This window comes from Anolis sagrei, chromosome 1, assembly GCF_037176765.1.
Source record: "Anolis sagrei isolate rAnoSag1 chromosome 1, rAnoSag1.mat, whole genome shotgun sequence".
Classification (NCBI taxonomy): Eukaryota; Metazoa; Chordata; class Lepidosauria; order Squamata; family Dactyloidae; genus Anolis; species Anolis sagrei.
In genome coordinates this window covers 39,063,314-39,078,273 of record NC_090021.1, presented here as the reverse complement: position 1 = coordinate 39,078,273, position 14,960 = coordinate 39,063,314, and the positions used below count along the sequence as shown (strand labels likewise).

The 14,960-nt window shown below is 37.4% G+C and overlaps 1 protein-coding gene across 1 annotated transcript in view; it reads right to left on the bottom strand.

Moving 5' to 3' along the window:
- DNAH14 (dynein axonemal heavy chain 14) overlaps nucleotides 1–14,496 on the bottom strand; it is a 204,829-nt gene extending 190,333 nt beyond the window's left edge. Inside the window, 5 exon segments of the mRNA XM_067463629.1 lie at nucleotides 1,679–1,843; nucleotides 5,646–5,779; nucleotides 7,853–7,984; nucleotides 8,386–8,427; nucleotides 14,364–14,496. Coding sequence (XP_067319730.1) covers nucleotides 1,679–1,843; nucleotides 5,646–5,779; nucleotides 7,853–7,984; nucleotides 8,386–8,427; nucleotides 14,364–14,496 — 606 coding nt within the window.
- Between the last annotated feature and the right edge of the window lie 464 nt (nucleotides 14,497–14,960).

The following is a 14,960-nucleotide window of genomic DNA, read 5'->3' as shown; positions in this document are numbered from 1 at the left end:
TTTTTTGCGTTTCGATATTTAAAAGAATTCCGAAATTTTTCTTTAAAAAAGTTCGATATTTACGAAATTTCGTAAAATTACGAAACAATACAAAATGAATACGAAACGAATACGAATCAATTCGTTAATGGCGGACGCGACCGCGCAATATGCTAAAAAACCTCCATATGGGACAGGGGGAACTTCTGAAGCTTCCCTCTCCCTCTGTTGTTGACTGTTGGTGTGATATTTATAATTTTTTTTCACTGATTAAACAAACAACAGCTATAAAACTTGCCCCAGACATGCGGAAATAATAACGAAACGATTTCGAAATGAATACGAAGCAATTACGAAACGAATTGAAAAATTCGTTTCGTTTTTTAGATGCTCCTGAATGGTTCGTTATCGCTTCGTAACCAAAAAAAATAACGATTTTTTAACGAATTACGAAATTACGAAACGAAATCGCCCAGCCCTAGAAAACATGACTCAAAACTTTATTTTGCATTATCCATTCTTACCTCTAGGTGGGGATGATGAATTATCAAAAACTTCACTGTAATGTATATATAAACCAATCTTTGAATCTTACATCCACTTTAAAAAATAAAGAATTGACCCTATGACTTGCGATCAACTTTGAGGTGTATAAAATGACCTCATGTACAAGTACAGAGCAGGTTTTCAGGGCAAAATTAAGGGTTTTGCTACAGCCCACAGCTAAGTTAAGGGTAAAACGTAGGGGCTTGTAACAAATAAATCTTATTTCCTTTTAAAAATTCATAGAAGGAACATACTTAGGAAGAGCTAAAGAAGAAAGGATCTTTTTGTCCACATGTATACAAATACAATGTCTACATCTATGCAAATAAAGATAAAGGACTATAAGTGAGAAGGAATGAGAATGCAGCATGGAAAAAAAGGGAAGGGAAAAGATCAAGGAAAGAAACTGCTTTTAGGGAGGCAGTGTGAAGACAGTGATGAGAAGCAGATAAAAAGCTTTTTGGTGTGGCATAGAAGCAATGTTCCTACATTACTGTCCCTTCCTCACCAAACCAAAGAAAAGCAGTCCTCCCATCTTCCTCACTTTCTTTTTCGGCTTGAGTGGCAGTAAACAGCAACATGGGTGAGCCTGATGAATATTTTTGGGCACTTGAGGTGAAGCTGTGCAATGGAAGTAATTTTTAATAGGAGTTTGCACAAGACTAATTAAGTAAAGGTTTACCCTTGACATTAAGTCTGACTTTGGAGTTTGGTGCTAATTTCCTTTTCTAAGCCGAAGAGCCAGCGTTGTCCATAGGCACCTCCTAGGTCGTGTGGCCGACATGACTGCATGGAGCGCAGGAGCAGTACCTATTGATCTTCTCGTGCTGTAGTCCAGTGGTAATCACATGCAAATGTGATCTTCTCACATTTGCATGTTTTCAAACTGCTAGGTTGGCAGTCCCTTTCCGCCGGAGCAGTACCTATTAATCTACTCACATCTGCATGTTTTCAAATTGCTAGGTTGGCAGAAGCTCACCCCGCTCCCCGGATTCAAACCACCAACCTTTTGGTCAGCATGTTCAGCAGATCAGCAGTTTAACACACTTTACCACTGGACTACAGCACGAGAAATAAGGGCTTGCTATATAAGCCTTGCTAGACTTGGTAGTCAATAGTTTGAAATTGTGACCTGGAAAAGAATTTATATTACCTTAGAAACATATGAAGCTGTAATAGTCCAATATTCTTTAAATTGTCTAGCCAAATTTGCCGAAACTACTTGAAGGTCATAAGGATCGTAGGCTGCTTTAGGATCATCCCTGCTTCTTATAAGACAGTACACATACTCTCCATCATCTTTCTGTAATGAAACACTCTGATTCCAGAAAATAAATCAATAGATTATTCTATGTAAAGATTAAAATATGTACATCTTTTACATGTTTTTTTAAATTGTACCAGAATTGTGGGAAGTATTGACTAATTTAAAATAAATTCAAGTAAAATAGAATAAAAGTTACTTGCTACCACACTATGTATTTGAAGAATTTACAAGTATTGATTAGTGAAGGAAAATAAAGTGAAATTATAACCTAAACAGACATCTGAACTTCAAATTAATAGAAGATGTCTTGCACCAAATAACACACTTGGGTCAAATGAGATCACGGCCTGTGTGACAGATTTGGCCCTTCAAGGTCATTTATCCACCCACCGCCCTTAACATTAGACTTAGGGTTGACATAGGTCTGAAATGACTTGAAGGCACACAGCAACAACAATCCTAATTAACTTGACTCATCAGCTAAAAGTAGGCCCACACTTCCCACTGAAATACTGGTAAGTTCATGTTGGTTAAAATTGTTCATTTTAAATGCTGTATTGTTATTTCATATATTTTTGCACTCCAAATAAGTTATGTGCAGTGTGCATAGAAATTTGTTCATGTTTTTATCAAACTATAGACTGGCCTCCCAATAGTCTGAGGGACCATGAACTGACCCTCTGCTTTAAAAGTTTGAGGATACTCTTTTTCATTTCTGTCATTGACTATTGATGAGGAGAGAGTGAAATACTAGATATCATGATGTCATGTGAGGAAGAAAGGACAGAGTCCATAACACCTAGGTAAAGGAGAGCCGTAATGGAGGAAAGTATGCTTTATAAAATGTTGGAAGTTCTTAGAAATTTAAATGTGAAACAGGACTTATTCAGAAAGTACATTCTTTGATGGCTTGAGGCATAATTTACTATGTTTTCCTATGTGTGAATCTTTCCTAGACAGGAACACATTATTTTTCTATTTCAGTCATTAGGTACTTACCCCTTTTCTAACAGTTTTGTACGTTGCCCTGCATCAACCTAAATAACTACTCAAACATTTAAATGGTTACATTGCAACTTAATGCTCAAATTACGCAAAATAAGCAATCTATACCTTAACTATTCTACCTCTTTTTTAATGGCAAAAGTGGAAGTGGATTATGCCTCTGGCTATTCAAGAATGAACGTTCATAGTAAATTCAATTCCACATTATCGCTGGAGCAATAATCCACTAGAATTGATATATTCCCAAGTCTCAATATTTAAAAAAATCCAACACTGACTGCAGCACCATTCTTTCAAAACCTGCAGTCGCTAATACAAATTTACTCATCTTGTAATGCCTCACAAATGTTGTTGAATCCTTCCAACCTAGTTTTGCAAATGCCTTTCAAAAATGAGACAGTGCATATGCCACAGTTATTGAAATCAACCTTATCGAATGAGGCTTCACAACTAAATCATAGCACAAATAAATATATGTTTTCAGCCATCTAGCTATGATTTGTTTGAATGCTTTCTGGACCAATATATAATAGGGAATGAATAAGCCTTCTGTCTGAATTCTGCTTGTTCTCTTTACACAGCTTGTCTGACATCAAAAGTATGCCAGACCTGCTCCTTTGAATGCTATGGATTTTAACAGAATATTTGTTAAGATCTTGTATTAAATCCTGTTCCTAAATTAACATACTTTGGCACAAAAGCTGAACTTAACAATAAGACTTCTTTATCCGTCACTATGATAAAAAGATATGAACTGATAACATTGCCTACTTTAACACATAAATTCCTGATGTTATTGCGACTAATAGCCACTTTAAATGAAAGTATGCCATGTGATGTCTCTCTTATTGGTTCAAAGGGCATTCAAAACTAAATTCAAATCCCAATGAACCTTTCAAAATTACTCCTTTCAGAAATCTTGGGTTTGTATGTAGTACTGTGTCTTCTGTCAAAAATTTGGTATCTTCAGCAATGCTCTTGGTAGTATATGACAACTGCAGAAGTAAGGGAAACCAAGGTCTCCTTGGCCAATATGGCGTTACTAACAGCACATGGTCTTTTGATGCTGTGCCTCCTGAAATACATTTTGTTTTCACCATCTGATGGAATTTGAGTAATAGCCATGCCACTTTCAACACTATAAGATTGACATTGTACTGCTTGTATGTTTTCATCCAAAATCCCTGGCCTGCCATATTGTCACAGCATGCTTGTTATCTGAAAGGCTAACATCCGTTGTCACTATAATATGGTTTATATCGTTATTGGGATTCCTGCACTCAATTTTTTGTCCACTGGCAGCTCTTTAAACTACTTACTCCCCATCACCAATTGATGTGGTATCAGAAATCTTTGAAGTCCCCTGCTTCCAAATCTTCCCCATATCACTAAGTGAATCATGAACGCCAGCAAGTCCATGACTATTATTTCTCCCTTAACAGTTGTGTGTATGCACCCTAACACAGTTAGTCTACAAGGATTTTAACATATGAGGTTTCTGTTAACAATCCAGGGCTTTGTTTTGTTCTTTTGTTTGCGAAACATCTGTTAGAAATGTCTGAGCATTTAATCTTTGTGGAAAATACAGTTCTGATGGACATGTGACAAGCACCTGGGTAATGATTTAAAGGGAATCATTAATTTTTTCCAAAACTGCCAGGGAACGTAAAATGTATGACTGGTTGTTATGGTAGGAAAACAAAAACTGTCAGAGGAGGGATGAATAGTTAATAGCTGCAAACAAAAAAAAGAACATGGTTCTTGCAGGAATAGGATGGGGTGTGGGAGAACCCAACACTAGTAAATTACTCTCTGGCAATTCAAAGAACATCTTGATGTTCTAGTTAGAATACCCATGTAAGTTACAAGGAAGTGCAATTTGGAAACAGTTCTCCCTTGTTATTGGCGAATTGCTGCTGCCTTGTGGCTTTTTTATCGCTTCTGCAACAATATTGATTTAACTGTTTGGGGAACTCTGGACTCACAAGCCAGGCTCTATCACATATTCTGCCATGAAATAAAGTGTCTTCAAATTTCAATTATAAAGGGACAGTTTTCCCTTAATAATTGAAATAAGCAAGTTCTGTGAAATTTTATGGAGAGTGAAAGATTTTAATGGTAGCCACAGATATATCAACGTAGCTAGCTTGTGACATTTCTTCTCTGGCTTCCACTGTAAGTATGTCATCAAGCAAACTTATCAGTCAGCCTCTGTATGTCAATATACTAGCCCTTTCATATTTCAGGTTCTGTACTTGTAAAATAGGGATAAGAAACCACACAAAATAAATTTTACATCTACTCACTATTTGCTTCTTAAATTTAAGAGAAAATCAAACACAGTTGAATGTTTCTAAGAGTGCTGAGGGATGCTGTGAGCTGTAATGTGAAAAGTAGCTTTCCCAGTTCATTGACCAAATACACATCCATTTCTGGCCTAGTTGCAATTATAACATTAAAGAAGCATCCAAAAGGCTAAGATATAAACTGAAGCACTATTTCAATGTGCCAGCTTGAACAACAGAATTCCAATTCTACCAGTCCAAAACCAGAACCTGGAAAAGTTACTTTGGGTGTCTACAATTCCCAGAATTCCCCATCTTGACCACGTCATGCAAATTATTTTAAATAATATTGAATCCCATTTTTGGGAAAATACAGAATATGAATAAAAATATGAGTTTCAAAAAGTAACTTGCTAGAAACTAAATAGCACTTCACCATTACTTAATAGGACTTAATAATTAATCATATTAAAATCATTTCTTTTATTAATTAACTACTTATTTGGGACTTGAACAGCAAGCAAATAATTATTTAAAAATGAACTGAATGGAAAATAGAATACCGGCAAAATAATCTTCTGCTTATCAGTTCTACCATCTGCGTCAGCTATAAATCCACATCTTGGTAATGATGTCTCCCATCCAAGTTTATCTCTCAGTCTCAAAATATGTGATATTACATCATCAATAATGGGCTCTTAGAGGGAAAAGAGGCCAGTCAATGTTACTTTCAGTATTGTGATATTTGTCAAAGTTGGCGCGTTGTTGGGTTTAACTATGCTACCACATAAAGTAAAGACTTTTGTGATAATCCACACAAATCATTCTTACATTGAGGTCACAGTAAGTGATTTTGGGCACATAGAGACTGCAGTGACATTCTGCTAAACTGTATTTCAGCACACTATGGGTAGGGCTCAGACTCTCTTCCGTTTACTTCACATGCTCTGTCCTTTGCACAGATAAACAGGTTTGCAAGCTTCCATTACTGTCTGATTATTACAATGTACAATTCATTGTGTAATACAGAATAATTTGAATGATTTAAAATATGGAATATTACACTGCTAATTTACCATGAAGGTCCAGTCTTGCCAAAAAGGAAACATCCAGGAATAGGTTAATCTGTTGCCCAGGCTAGGCAAGTGATTACATCATCTAAATTAAGTCATTTTAATTAGATCCGTAGCTCCTCCATGCAGTTCAATACAAAAGCCAGAGGCAGAATAAAAAAAAGAAAAGAACATGTTTGCCACCAAGAGGCTGGATGTCTTCTCCTTGGCAAGAATAACCTTCATAGTAATTCCCCAACATACCATTCTCTGCCACCAGAGAAAGATACATCCAGAACTGGAATATACCTAAACCTGTACCCATGTTAGGAAGGAACATGTGGTAAGGAAGAAAACATTGGAATGAATTTAAGAGCAGACTACCTGCTCGAGGACCCTCTTGCCAGGATACAAACCTTTCCAAAGTACAATGCTTGATGAAGACAGGATGCTCATGGAGCATATCTACAAATTTATTCTAAAGGAATATTGTAGAAAATGCTTGCAGAAGTGACAGCTGATCTGGTTGAGTCTGTTATTAATGCTTTACATTTCTTTATTCTTATTCTTATTATATTCTTATTATTTTATTACTCTTCTTGTTGCACTATAAAAATGTGGTAATTTGCCTGGCATACCACTCACAGTGAAACTAACTAATTCCTGACAAATATGTAATGAATGAGAAGTTGAAAATCCCCAGAAAACATTTGATGAAGTTAGGATGCTAACATTATTAGCAAAGTCAAGCCACTAGGTGTCACCTATAACTTTAATATGTCTCCAATAATCAGAGTGAGAGGGGGGAAAACATGGTTTGGGAAGGGACACTGATTTACTAGAGGCTGGGGAAAACATGCTAAAACTAAAAAGCAACTAAAGGATTTTTTTATTTTTTACAATTTTTAAAATTTACTGATAGAAACTAAAGAATAAACACAAATAAATTAAGCATAGGTTAAGAAAACAGAAGTAGTCAAGAAGCAGTGGATATGTTCTGGTAGCATGAAAAAACTGCACAGAGAAACTAGGGAGTCAATGAAAAAGACCCATCTTTTGCCTTTCCTGGCTGGCAGAAAAGATTACATTCCTGAATGGCTCCTTTTCCACTACCAAAAGAATACTGTTTTACTCCATCTATAACAATAGGGAATAATACTATCTTCCAAACACTGTTTGACTACTGCTTTAAGTATACTGTGCCATTAATTATACAGTTACAGAGAAAATGTACTATTCTTGATACATAAGGTAACTTTAAAACAAAATTATTCCAAACAAAATTATTTCAGAAGCCATACAGTTTAATTTATTTCATTTATTTTTTCCTAGCTATGTTATAAAGAAAATTAATTAAGTAAAAGCAAACAAAATTGTTTAGGGAAACATCTAGGCACACATGAGATCAGGAAAAGACTACCAGTATGTTTGTTTGTAGCAAATTAAACTAAGCTATATGCTTATGTTGTGCGAGTACAGGAAAACAATATAGCCAGGATAGGCAAGAATAGGTCAAATAGCCAATGCTAAAAAATGCTGGGAGTTACAGTTCAATAAAACGTAGAGGGTATCGTAGTTCCCACTATTTTAAATGAGGCGCAAACATTTTATCTTTGTTCTGATAACTCACAAAGTAAGTCAATGCATAAAATAATGAACAACAAATAGTGTTGGCTTCAACAACATAAGTGGCAACATCTGAGTTTTGATGTACATACCAGTTTTATCATAAGAGGGAGGAGACTTTTCCCTGACAAACTTGTGATCGTACCCTGCTTGAAATTTCATACATGTTCTTCTGTGGCAACTTAACTGTGAAGAAACGGGTTGCACTTCAATTTCTTCTTGAGCTGCAACAGAAAATAAATATATGTAACTGCTGCTCGAAGTAGCCTGTGACATACTATAACTGAACACTGCTTTTTATCAGTGTTCCCATGATGTCCAAGTAATTTCTGATGCCTGCACAGCTCAAAGACTTGTTAAATGCCTGTTGTGTTTTTCAAAAGAACATAAGAATCAGTATCTGTATGCAGGATAATTCATACTCAGGACAGGGAAAATCACACAAAAGCTACAATTGTGTATTATAAAAATAAAATTGAGTTACTATTTCTTACTTAAATTAAAAAGGGACATAGTTCCAAATAACAAGAGCAAAGTAACCATATAGTCCTTTGATTTGGTGCCTTTCTTTGCAAACAGAAATACACGAGTTAAGAGATTATCCTGATGGTTGGCAGTCAAATACCTTTTGCATAGAACACTTCAAAAGTGTCCTCCTCCACATCCTCTTCTCATATCTACAAAAGGGTGAAAATCTAATTCTGCTTGCATAACTTTCACCCATTTACATATAATACACAAATTAAAAGAGAAAATATTATTTCCCATTCAATTTTATTTATTTATTTATTTATCGCATTACCCTGTCCTTCTCACCCCGAAGGGGACTCAGGGCAACCCTACAATAGGCAACAATTTGATGCCTTATTAACAATTTCCTAGCTGCATTTCCAACAAAGGCCTATCTATTATACTTTCCTTCATGTTCAACGAAAGTATCAACAGTGCAGCTAGTATCTTCATAGAGAGAAGTAATAGAAAGCTTCTCTGTGTTCTTGCTTTTCAGAATGGAATATTCTAAGCCCTTCTGTTCATCCCACTCGGTCACTTCATGAGCATGGTCAACAACTCGTTTTGTTCTTTCCTTCTGTATTCTTGAGAAACTAAAAAGCAAAAAATAATATATATCTATATCTATAAATACCACCATATTTACTAGGCAGAGGCAACTTTAACAAGACAGTACCAACTCCTCCAGGACAGTACTGACAAGGAAACTGTGACAGATATTGTCCTATTGTGCCTAGAATAAAACATTCTTTGAAAGACCTCATAGCTACTTGCGTCCATGAACCCCAGAATCTTTTTCCTCACCACAATTTAACTGGGCTCACTGCCAAGAGACTAACAAATGATATGTAGTACTCTTCATTAAAAAATGAAAAAGGGGAGACAAACAGAAAATCCAGTTGAGTTGTATTGAGAGAAAGAATGGGTTGTTGAAGAATAGTTCCAGAGCTCATTTCATGGATACTAATGGCTATGAGTTCTTCCAGAGAATCTTCTACTTCAGGCTGTCCCAACTTGGTAATATCAGTCAATAAAAAGAAAACATGGGTTGCTTACCTATAACCGTAGTTTCCCATCGTAGTCAACTGTGCTTGTTGGACTGCCTGGATTCTGACTACGGACTGATTACTGGACTTCTCTATTAAGTAAATATGGGTTGCTTACCGGTAACCATAGTTTCCCGAGTGGTCACCTGTGAATTCGCACATCCCCACCCATCCTCCCCACTCTTTAATCCACGTCATGCCTCAGGACTTCTGACTGCTTCTTGTGGTGGAAGAACTAGGCAGTAGCCCCTCCCACGGGCTATTTATACTGACAGGGAGAGTGGACAAAGCTGCCTGTGCCAGTGCAGGAATAAATCATATGTGAGATTCACAGCTGACCACGATGGGAAAACCCTTATTATTGTGGCGAACATGGTGGCTTCTTAAGCCTTCAAATGCTGTGCTCCTTGTTCAACACCTTATTCAGAGAACGATGGACACTCTCTCTGCCTTCTTTGCCTAGGGGAGGGCCATTTGGCCAAATCCTGTTCAATCTGCCTTGCTTTTACACCCCAGACCAGAAAAAATAAGGTGTCTCACCTTAAGGCTGCGCTATACGAGCGAGCCTTGCTTCCTCCCTCCCAGGCTAAACACACTGCCATCAAATCTGCCCCCTCAGGGGGTCATGGCAATGACTTACCTTTAACAGCTGTTGAAAAAATGGCTCCAGTGGCACAAAAGAAGAAGGCTAAAAAAGCCAAGGCTAATGATGGTTCTGATAATGCTGTAGCCAGGCTAATCCCTCCTGAAAGGGCTGGGACCTCTGCTGCCACACTTTAAATGACACCAGCCCCTTCAGCAGAGCAGGGGCATGGCTCTTTGAGCCAAACTACACTAAATGATTTAACAGTCTGCCCCCAACTGCCTGAGGAGATTTTGGCCCCAGATCCTACCCTGCCAACTCTCTCTATCCCAACGTCGTCCCTCCCAACGCCCTCCATACCAGAGTCACAAGATCAGGAACAGGACGGCGTGGTGCTGGCTCCGCCCCCACCTTCGGGCCAAATACATCTCACCCTGTGGCCTCGAGGGCCTCTTCACACCGGAGGTGCGCTCAGCCACCCTCTCGAGAACTGATTGTTAGACAGAATGCTTTATCTTTCTTTCAGAAAGCCAGTCATTCCCCCTTTACATCAGTATGTGTTCGATAAAGAAAGAGGTCCATACATGACCAGACACCTATATAGATCACAATTTGCATTGCTTTGACGCTGCAACGTATTTCTTTACAAGATACAGCCAAGAATCATTTGATGTATGACCAGGTCCCCTAAGTATGCAAAAGGACCTTGTAACACCTTTAAGAAAAGCTGAAAGAAATTGAGAGCTAAGCTTTTGTAGACTTAAGTCTACTTCATCAGATGCACGAACTTACATGCCTTAAGAACACATATTTATGATCAAGAAAGTGATAGGTCCTTAACAAAGGTAGCAGTAAACCCTTCCCCTGAAGATGTAGGAGATAGAATCTTTCAGATGTTCTGGACCCAAGCTGTATATGGCTTGAAAGGTGGTAACTACTTGTAGTGGTAAATGTATACGTTGCTGTTCCACTAAAAAATAGTATTCAAAGTGACTAAAAAAATTCTCCTAATCCTGATTCATTTCCACCCCACAGCTATTATTCTTAATATCTACAGAAGATTGAAGGGGAGGCGACACCTTAAGATCATGCATTTAACATCACATCTAGGTTAACCCCAATATTCTGTAGATAAAATCAAACTGTTACTTGTATATCTACTAAATCAATTGCATTTATATAAGTATTGACTAGCCAAGTTGTTAGTCTCAATGGGACTAACAACTGAATTTATCTCTACCCTTTTTGACTTTTACCAAGTAATTTAAAAGTGATATGAAGTTTACGTACACATACTCAAAACCCAGCTCTCCTTTTTTGTTTTTTTCTTTGCGTTTTCTTGCAGTATTTGTTCTACAAACAGCTGTGCGGAGATCTGAAGGAATATCTGCAGGAAATAACTTTAAGAAAAGAGCCAGTGAGAACTTATTGACTTCAGTTAGTCAGAATACTGTGGTCCGTATTAGACTGTGTAGCATTGCAGTTGAGTGGGCATAACATATTGTTCATTTTATTATGTCACACCCACATTAAAATATTCTCATTTTATATCATGATTGAATTACACGGCCTTGCTGGTGGTCTTAGCTTGCGCCTACCAGTGTTCCTTAGCTCTACTAACTAGCTGTGAAGGAACTATTCCAACAACCTCTAGAGGACAACATGATTCCCACCTCTGGTCTAGGATACATGTCATTCAATATTAAATAACATGTCAAAATATCAAACACTAATATTGTAATAACGGCTACTAAGCATTTTCTTTTAAAAAGCAAAGCTCTGTTTTTCAGGAAACGTTGATTTAGGCAAAGTCCTAGAATACTCCAGAGTTTGATTGATACTCTCAAGTGTTTTAGGGCTTCAGAATACTGGACAGGTGATCAGGTCCATTTCAGCTGATCATAAGAAACAGCAACAGCAACACAGAGGATGCAGTGAACATAAGGGGACCAGTGCAATCTTAGCTGATCTGGACAACAGCTGCAAACCAGATTTACACTAAACTAGTCTGCTCAATATAGATGAGCCCATAGACCCGTCGCAAACTAGGTTCCTGCGGGAGAAAACCTTGCTAGCACGTCCCTGACGTCATGAGCCTGCGCCTCTCTCCCCGCCCCTTTCTCCGCCCCTTTCTCTTTGCCAGCGTGGTTTTTCCTTTGCTAGGGCAGCATTGCCCGCATTTTCTCTCAGTTGAATTCTGCCAACTGAGAGAGTATGCTGGCAATGCTGCCCTAGCAAAGGAAAAACCACTCTCGCAAGGAGAAAGAGGCGGAGAAAGGGGCGGGGCGAGAGGCGGAGTCTCATGACGTCAGGGACATGCTAGCAAGGTTTGCTCCCGCAGGAACAGAGTTTGCGACGGCTCTTAGAGCCTTAGACAGCACTTTCCATTTTAAAGGTAATAGAAATGTGAGCCACAGATAAATCCAACAAGTTTAAATGTTATAGACTGAGATTTTGGCTTCTGAACATTCTTTCTCCATGAACTGCACAGGGGGCAGGTTAAGATGGGCAAAGAAAAGCAGAGCTATTGATTATTATTTATTTATGAGAACATATGGAGCATATCTTGTGATATAAAGTAGGAATGAATGCAACCCTGGCACATGCTACTCTACAAAAGTTCATCAATAGTAGGGTTAAATAGCTGCTTCCCTTTCTAGAGAGTTGCATTCACTTTCTTTTTATATTGCAGGATGGGATGCTGCTGGTGCTCTCAAAGAAATTGATTTAAGAGCAATAATTTTTAAATGAAAAAGAGTAGTATCCTAATAAATATCTTTTTACTCAATGCCCAGGAATTTCATAAAGTTCTATGTACACATCAACATTTAAAGCATTAAATAATACAGTACTATAGTATTGTATGATCTAAAGTCACCTCTTTTACTGTTACACAATATGCAATATGTTAAATCTTTATTAGGCCCAACACAAGGCACATAATTTGACCTGACCTTTTGAACAGCCAGTGTCTTATTAATGGGGCTATGATGTTAAAAAAAACTCATGTAGGCAAAAACATTTTCATTTGCATCAACCCTCCCTCAAGACCATCTTAAATACCATCAGAAGCAAACACAGCAACCAAAATTTCAATATCAAATACGGTATACTTCTGAAATGTCTCTCTGGGACAAAGCTTAGCAATACAATTCTACAGTGCTGTTTGTTCCTGGAGGAACATTCTCAGGATATGATGCTAGGCTAGGGGATTCCTGCTTGACTCTTTGGTCTACAAGAAGCACATAACTCTCTAGTTGCAACAGTTTGTTGCTGATTCATTTCACGATTCCAGCATGATTCAAAGTGCTGGTTTTGACCTATAAAGCATTATACAGCTTCCATCTGTTATTTAAAGAAACATTATCTTATTTTAACTCCTTAGGGCTCTATGATTATCTCTCTGAAGAGGCCCTTCTCTTTGGCCCCTTCTGCACTGCCATATAATCCAGATTATCAAAGCAAATAATCCACATTATCTGCTTTGAACTAGATTATGTGTCTACATTGCCATATAATGCAGTTCAAAGAAGATAATCTGGATTTTATATGGCAGTGTAAGAAGGGGTCTGAGTCCCACCATCTTCCCAAATTTGTTTAGTGGGAGCAAAGCAGAGGCCTTCTTGGTGGCTGCTTCCACTTGGGAACTCACTCTATAAAGGGGCCAGGATGGACTCATCTTTGCTCCCCTTCCATCAGCAGATTGAAACATTTATATGCCACTGGCTTTTAAAAACTGCCCGGGATAGACTTTTAATGCTGTGTGATACTCTTTTTTAAGGTTTATATGTGGTCTTTTAATGGATATTTTTTAATGTTTTGACTTCATACATTGTTTAATCTCTTTTTATATTTAAATCAATGACTTTGTATAATTTTATTTTATCTTTGGTTATTTCTTTCTGTTATTAAGTCTAAATTTAGGGTGCTTATATATATTGCTTGCTGTGATCTGTTTTGATGTAATTTGTTTGTATGTTTTTCCTTTTTTGGCACTGAACATTTGCCATGTATGCTGGAAACTGCCCTGAGTCCCCTTGGGGAGATACGAATAAAGTTTTATTACATTATTATTTTATGTTGTTTTAAAATATGTTGTTAGCCACCTTGAGTCCAGTTATTATTAGAAGAAAGGTGACCTATAAATGAAATAAATTAATCAGTAAGATGGAGATGCAACAAGGTAAGCTTTCTTCCCCTGCATCATTTTAACCATCTTTGTCTGATTAAGTTAGTAACCTTTGAAAACTATAGTTATGCATTTTGTGCCTTTTTGATGGTTAATGCAACAAATATGCCACCATAACCTTTTGTCACAGTTATCATGAAGGTCAGGAAAAAAAGCCTAGAGACATATTTTGGATCATTATGAAAGGTAGCACCATAATGTCTTTCAATAGTTTAAGTAACATACTATTCTATACATTGTAAAAATTAAAGTTTCTCTCACATGTGGATGTTCACCTTCTGCAGTTCTAGATGCTTCTTCATGTTTGAGAAACTTTCCTTTCACCATATGTGGTACATCTGTGTCATCTGGTCTATGCTGCAGACGAGACGCCAGCAGTTTTTGCTGTCGTCTTATCTTCTCATTCATCTTGGCCTATATATAATTTGTTCCAACACCAATAAATAAATAAATAAATAAATAATCAGAATACTCATTTAAAACATAGTACAATTTGCACTTGCCGACCTATGTAAACTACCCACATAGTAACATTTAATTAAATATGGTGAGTTTATGTTGGTCTTTGACCCTCCAGGCCTGCACAACCAATGGCCCTCCAGGTGTTTGGGACGCCAACACCCAGAAGCACTAGCCAGCTTGTCCAATGGCCAGGAATTATGGGAGCTGAAGTCCAAAACATCTGGAGGGCCAAATTTATTTTTAATTTATTTATTTACGACATTTCTACCCCGCCTTTCTCACCCCGGAGGAGACTCAAGGTGGGTTTACATACAGGCAACGATTCAATGCCTTAAAACACAATGTACACTTAAATAAATCTATATAAAGAAAATGTAACGTTCATTTGTGGGATTAGCATAATTCAAAAA